The sequence below is a fragment of the Vicia villosa genome, linkage group LG2, assembly GCF_029867415.1.
Source record: "Vicia villosa cultivar HV-30 ecotype Madison, WI linkage group LG2, Vvil1.0, whole genome shotgun sequence".
In the NCBI taxonomy this organism is placed as follows: Eukaryota; Viridiplantae; Streptophyta; class Magnoliopsida; order Fabales; family Fabaceae; genus Vicia; species Vicia villosa.
In genome coordinates, this window is record NC_081181.1 from 79,035,440 (window position 1) to 79,041,845 (window position 6,406).

Genomic DNA, 6,406 nt, shown 5'->3' on the forward strand with positions numbered 1-6,406 from the left:
TGGATGTTATTAATTTCGTCAATCAATTTCTCTTATTCAAATATTCAATATATTTATTATTGAGGCAATCTAATACTCTTACATAAATCTTCATCATTTTTACTCAAAACTTTGTTAAACTATATCAATAAAAAATTCAAACAACTACTTATTTCAAGTCTCAAACAATATTAAAAATAAATATAAAAATACTAAATTTTCTCGATAATCATACCATATGTATTTATTAACTCATCATAAACTTCTTTACGAAAGAAATTTAATAAACATCACAAGCTTCGTCATGGAAGAAACTCATTAAACCCGTCAATAAGATCAGGTTGATCTTTAAAAAGTGAAATAACCTGAAGAAAAAAAAAACAAATTAAAATTAAAATGTATTGAACAAAACAAACGAAATATAAAAAGCATAGACTAGCACAAATTCATACCATTCGTTGAATCTCTTCACCACTTTTTTCTTTCTTTCTATACATATTCATTATAGCTAGAAATGACTTGTAAACGTCATGATCATCTTGAAATCGAGTCTGCATGCAAAGGATTCCTTAAACTTACCTAAGTAAACAAAACTTAAAAAAATATAAAATTAACAAAGAAGAGTAATGATATTTAAGATAAAAAGCTTCTTTAATTCCTCTGCGGTTAAATTCATACCTTCACCTTGATTAAATATTTCCTGGCATATTCTAGATTCACTTTTGGTTTTTTTGGTGGAGGTGTAATCGCAAATTCATTTGGTAAATAGGCATTAAACTTCAATAACAATTCTCTATGCCCTTCAAACAATTCCTTTACTCTTGCCAGCATACACACTAAGTCACCCCTGCAATTAAGAGGAACAAATTAATTATAATGAACGAATACAAAAAAAAAAGAAAACACTATATAATACTTTATAAATCATACCTTCCATTTTTGATATCTTTCATAGTCTTTGAAAACTCATTTAACTTATCCCTATCATCTTTAAATGCATCTTTTATTTCTTGGATATAAATCTTGGCGTCATCAATTGTTACTTCTGCTTTTGAACTTGATCCCTTCATTTTGTAGTTTGCAAATGCCATAAATTTTTATTACATTAGTTACTAAGAAAATTAATTCTGATCAAAACGTTGATTCATGAACCCATAAAAATGCATATTCAACTCATAAGGAAAACAATTCAAACATTTTGCATATAAATCATCTCTCCCTATCTTCCAAATATTTACAAATATTTCTTTTATTACTAATTAGAAAATCCAAAATTTAGAGCAACAAAAAACCTTCACAGCATATTTAAGATGTTAATGTTTAAGCAATAACAAAATTAAGTGTTAAAAAAACAGTCTAATAAATATAATAGAAAGGATAGAATGTATAGCACAAAAAATTTTAAATAGGTTACTTCAACAAATAATACAGCAAACACGCAAGTCAAAAGAGAAAACCAAAAAAAAAAAAAAAATCACTAAAAACCAAAAAGATCACACAGGTAAAATATTCGAACATCTAGAAACCTCAAACAAAAAATTCAGGTTAGATTTTAGACTATCAAGACCACCATTTATAGATTAAATGATAATAAAATAAAATCAAAAACCATGTTGAAAAAGAATTATAAGTGTGAGTAATATGGAGAAGTTCCACAATGGTTAAGGATATGGTGACTTGAGCATTTATAAGTAGGAGAATTCACACACCTATCACCTTAAGATTTTGGGTGGGTATATGATGTCTCTCTCACAAAGTTTATTGCTCAAAAGAAAAAGTTCCGAAGTGTAAATGCTTCCTCGTGTTGACCCCCCGAATTGTCCCAACAAAAGGTATCAAAACCTGGTTCAAGTGAAGGGACCGACTTATTTGTATCAAAAAGTCCATAGAAGGTGTCTGGTTGAAAGAATGTCAACGGTGGTACAAGGGTATGTGGATACAAGCTTACACTTGAGAGGGAACCTTGTCGATATACTAACACTTGAGGGGAGTGTTGAGAAGGAATTACAAGTGTTAGACAAAAAGGAAAGTCTCCAAGTGTAAAAGATGCCCCTTGTGTTGACCCCCGAATTTCTCCAACAAACCGCATATCAACATCAACCTCATAATCAAGACAAACTTTCGATCAAATATTAATTTATGCAGAGGATAAGGTTTTAAAGTCAATCAGAGAAAGTAAAATATTTCACTTGTGATCTACCTATAAACAATTTACAGACAAAAAAAAAAATACTCTTCCCCTCCACTTCTTTCACAATATTTCGAACAAAATTAAAAATACCATGGTTACAAACAATCAAAATTGTACACACGACAGCATGCCAAATCATGGTAAATCAACCGCTCGGGATAGCCGTACCACCTAGAGAACCAAATTACTCAAAAAAAGTTTATGGTTATTAGGAATAACCACTTGTCAACCTAATAAATGAAAGATCATATACTACACTGACAATGTTATCTCAAAAGTGACAAAGACATGGGAGACCAACTCAACCATACCTTTACACAAGGGACAAACAATTCCATTAGAATCATCAATCACCCCCTTTTTGAATTGGTTTCTCCCTAGAATGAAGCCTATCTTGAAGAATCTGTCAAGAGAAGACCTCATGCTTGAAAGGGGCTTGTTAAACTAGATTAGGTGGAGGGTTGGATTCTCAATTAGCTTAGATGACAAATAATGGACAAGGAGGAAAAATAGAATATGATAAGTAAAGACAACAAAGAAAAAATCATCTCCTAAGTGATGTAACTTCCACATATCTCACTCTAGAAAGAGTAGAACTCTCAAGCATGGAGAGAAGGTCGTGTACCGCGGGTAAGTTGCGGCGATAAAAGATTTCCCCCCACCTAAGATCCTAGACAAGATTCGTATTCTCCATCCTCCCAATCTCTCACACCAAACCATCTTGTTGAGTATAGTTTGAATAAAGACCAAGAAAATGTTTCTTAAAGGAGAAAGGTCCTACATCCCAAAAATAAGTGTTGAAGCCCAAACCAAGAATTTTAAGAATACCATCAGCAAATTAATTAGATAGATCATTCTCCTTAGATCCAAGAAGAGACAAATCTTTCTACTAAAAAGAGAAGTTGATCGGAAACTTTTTGTTCATCCTTCCTGAAGATAGGAAATAACTGAGGCACCATATCCTAACTACAAGAATATCGCTCCAAAGATCTGAAGCGCCGGTTAACTAATCTCTGTCTCCATTTGGCCAAGAGGGTTGCATTTACAAACTAGAGGTCTCTAACTCTTTGGTCTCATTTGTTTTTTGTTTTGCATACATTTTCCCACTTTATTAGCAAGAGATCTTAAAATCACCCTTCTCACCTATTTGGAGGAAACTTATTTGAATTTTAATTAGCTTCTTTTTAACCTTCACAAAAAAATTCATAAACAGAAAGAGAACGAAGATAACACTAAGGACTAAATTAAGAAGGACCAATCGACTGCACGAACTGACATATCTGTGCTCAAAAAATTAAGCCTATTGGTCAACAAATTAATTAAAGTGTATCCGGTAGACTTCATCTTGAATTAGTCCTCACCGGAAGACCTGGATACTTAAATGGGAGAGATTCAACCATGTAATAGAGGAATTCGCTCGTAGGGGAAAAATAGGGTCTACATTAACTATAACAAGACAACTCTTGAAAAAATTACCCGACCCCAAGAAAACTCAAACCCACTAAGATCTACCATTAAGAAATCAATACAATGCAAAAGTATGACATATGCTCTGTGAAATTGAAGGAACTAAAAATTATGAATATAAGAAATAAGAATCTAAAGTGAAAAACTACATTACTTCAATGTAAATTAAGATAACGATTAATTTGAAAGAAAGACGTCAAAATTTAGAGATTGATACAGGTATTAATATGATTGAATCCCAAAAAAATAAATAGAAAATGAAACACATAAACTATTAAGATAAAATAATTAGCTTTGTATTACAGATTTTTCTTATGTACCTTGCTCATCATCTTCAAAAGCTAAATGTGAGAACAAAATGGCTTGGAGATTGTTTTTCAATTTGAGTTTTCAAAACGAAAAAGACAACTAGGAAAATGGTAGTAGAAAATTGCAGATTGTGACAACATGCATATATAAGAGAATGAGAATAAAAAAAGGGTAGCCAAGAGGTTTGCAAATTCAAGTTTTTTCTCCGGTAGCCTGTATACAGTCAAACATTTTAAAAAAATAGTTTTTACCCTTTTGTGAAAATAATTATTTTTATATAAATAGTTTAAATAAAGATTGGTCAATTTATAAAAATTTAGTTTTGTACACATGCACTGAACAATATAAAATTTAAGTAAAAAAGAAAAGTAATATTCGTTAATATACATTGAATAAAAATTTACCAGATAAATTATTATTTTAAAAATAATATAAATTAGTTGACATTTTAATATCATAAAATCTGATTTTTTGTATAAAAAAAGTAAGTTTTATTACATTTCAAAGTAGCGTTATATTATTATATTTTTTAAGAAAGGTAAAACTACCAATTTAACAAAAACATATATTTATATTGGTTAAAAATCTTTAACATGTATGATATTTGAGTTTGAAATTCTATTCACCATTTATTTATAAATATTTATTTAGCACTAAAATAGTATATAAATTTTTCAATGGAAAAATAATATATAATAGGGGTGAAAAATCAACAAAGTACATAAGAGCTAGTCACAAAGCACAAGCATCACCAAAATGACCAAAAAAAAAAATTAAAAACACCAAGAAAATAAAAACAAGGCAAAATACTTTTTGTGGTCCTTTATGTTAATCTCGGGGTTCATTTTGGTCCCTTAACTTCAAAAAGTGTCATATTAGTCTCTTAATTCTTCAAAGTGTCATTTTAGTCCTTTTTGTCATATTAGCAACGGAAATAGCGACCAATTTTTGAGTTTTTCCGTCGCTAATGTAACAACAAGGACTAAAATGACACCTTTTGAAAAGTTAAGGGACCATGTGATACTTTTTGAATTTAAGAAACCAAAATGAACTCAAGGTTAACATAAGGGACCAAAAAGATATTTTTCCTAAAAACAACCAACAACACAATCCAATAAACACTACGGCTCAAAGGGTCGTGTTGATAAACATCCAAGCAACTAAAATTAAACTTGCTAGAAACAAGCTAGATCTCATATCATTAGTTTCTCCATCAATAGATCCGAACTAACCAAAAGAGCACAAAAGCAACAAGTCACAACCTAACTCAAATACAAACAAAAAAAACACTCGACCCATTGTTTGTGAAGGTAGAGAATACGATTCTGAAGCTAGTTAGAGAAAATAGAAGAGCTCCGGTAGCCTGTATATAGTCAAATATTTATAAAAGTTTTATTTTTTTTCCCTTTTGTTAAAATAATTGTTTTTATATAAATATTTAAATAGAGATTGGTCAATTTATGAAAAAGTGAAGCAATAATACAAAGGATCATAGAATTGAACCAATGTAGAAAGAACGCATTCCTTCATTTTGGTCCTTAGGAGAGATAACAACCTTCCATACTTGTCACATAAGCCCTTTAGGATTGACAATCAAAGATCTCAGCTTTCTTAACCCTTATAACTTTGAACTCTTAAAAGTGTATTTCTTAGTCTTTCTTTTTTCAGGTTCCATTCCTATAGTATTTACAAAAATAGTTTCTTTTAATTCCTTGAAAAATATTTTTTTGTTTTAAAAGATTTTTTTTAATCCATGAATGTATGCAATGCAAACATAGTAAAAACATGGGGTTCATAGGTTCAACTCACGAGCATGAAGCCATGTGTCTACCCATCCCAAAAGGTACGTACTATGGTTATTTTGTACCTACAGAACAAGATTCTAAAAAATGGTTTTCAAAATCATGCAATCCATCTTTCGGATATTATCAATTTTGCAACTTACTAGCTAGTTAATAATATTCTCAAGAAAACCTCATCTGAGCTTAGTATCTTGTAACAACTATTTTGGATTTGACTCCAACATATTTTTCACCGTACATCCTAGAGGCCAAATGGGGTAAAAGGTTTCTAATGGTCCTCAGCAAAGAATACTTTCAAAGAGGCCTCCACTGAGCGGTGGATCTCAAATTGACTTTTTTAAGATTACTCCTTCAAGATAAAAATAACTTTACCACACATAATATGATAAGTGCACTTAAGTCCGGGTATAGGACTTATCTCACCACACAGAGGGAATCAAGCCCTTTAAGCCCAAGCAAGCCACGAAAATAACTAGTATTCACATAAACAATTATAATAACAATAATATATATATATATATATATATATATATATATATATATATATATATAGTTATGAATATTTATATCAGTGCACTACAACGCGCAAGGTTTTTAAAAGCGCTTTTTTTGGCCTTTAACAGCGCTTTAAAGCGCTGCCAAAGCCAGCGCTGGCATA

At 30.7% G+C, this 6,406-nt stretch overlaps 1 protein-coding gene across 1 annotated transcript; it reads right to left on the reverse strand.

Annotated features, from left to right (window-relative positions):
• Positions 1-281: 281 nt before the first annotated feature.
• LOC131649431 (paired amphipathic helix protein Sin3-like 4) lies at positions 282-1,070 on the reverse strand. Its single transcript, XM_058919195.1, has 4 exons — positions 910-1,070; positions 658-826; positions 432-530; positions 282-344 (listed from the first exon to the last, which is right to left on the reverse strand). The coding sequence occupies exons 1-4, from the start codon at positions 1,068-1,070 to the stop codon at positions 282-284; spliced, it is 492 nt and encodes a 163-aa protein (XP_058775178.1).
• Positions 1,071-6,406: the final 5,336 nt, after the last annotated feature.

Excerpts from the sequence above, each read along its gene's own strand:
- LOC131649431 (XM_058919195.1), bottom strand. The coding sequence starts at position 1,070 with ATGGCATTTGCAAACTACAAAATGAAGGGATCAAGTTCAAAAGCAGAA. Across the intron at positions 827-909 it reads AAAGATATCAAAAATGGAAG|GGGTGACTTAGTGTGTATGC; the intron begins GTATGATTTATA and ends TCTTAATTGCAG. Across the intron at positions 345-431 it reads GTGAAGAGATTCAACGAATG|GTTATTTCACTTTTTAAAGA; the intron begins GTATGAATTTGT and ends TTTTTTCTTCAG.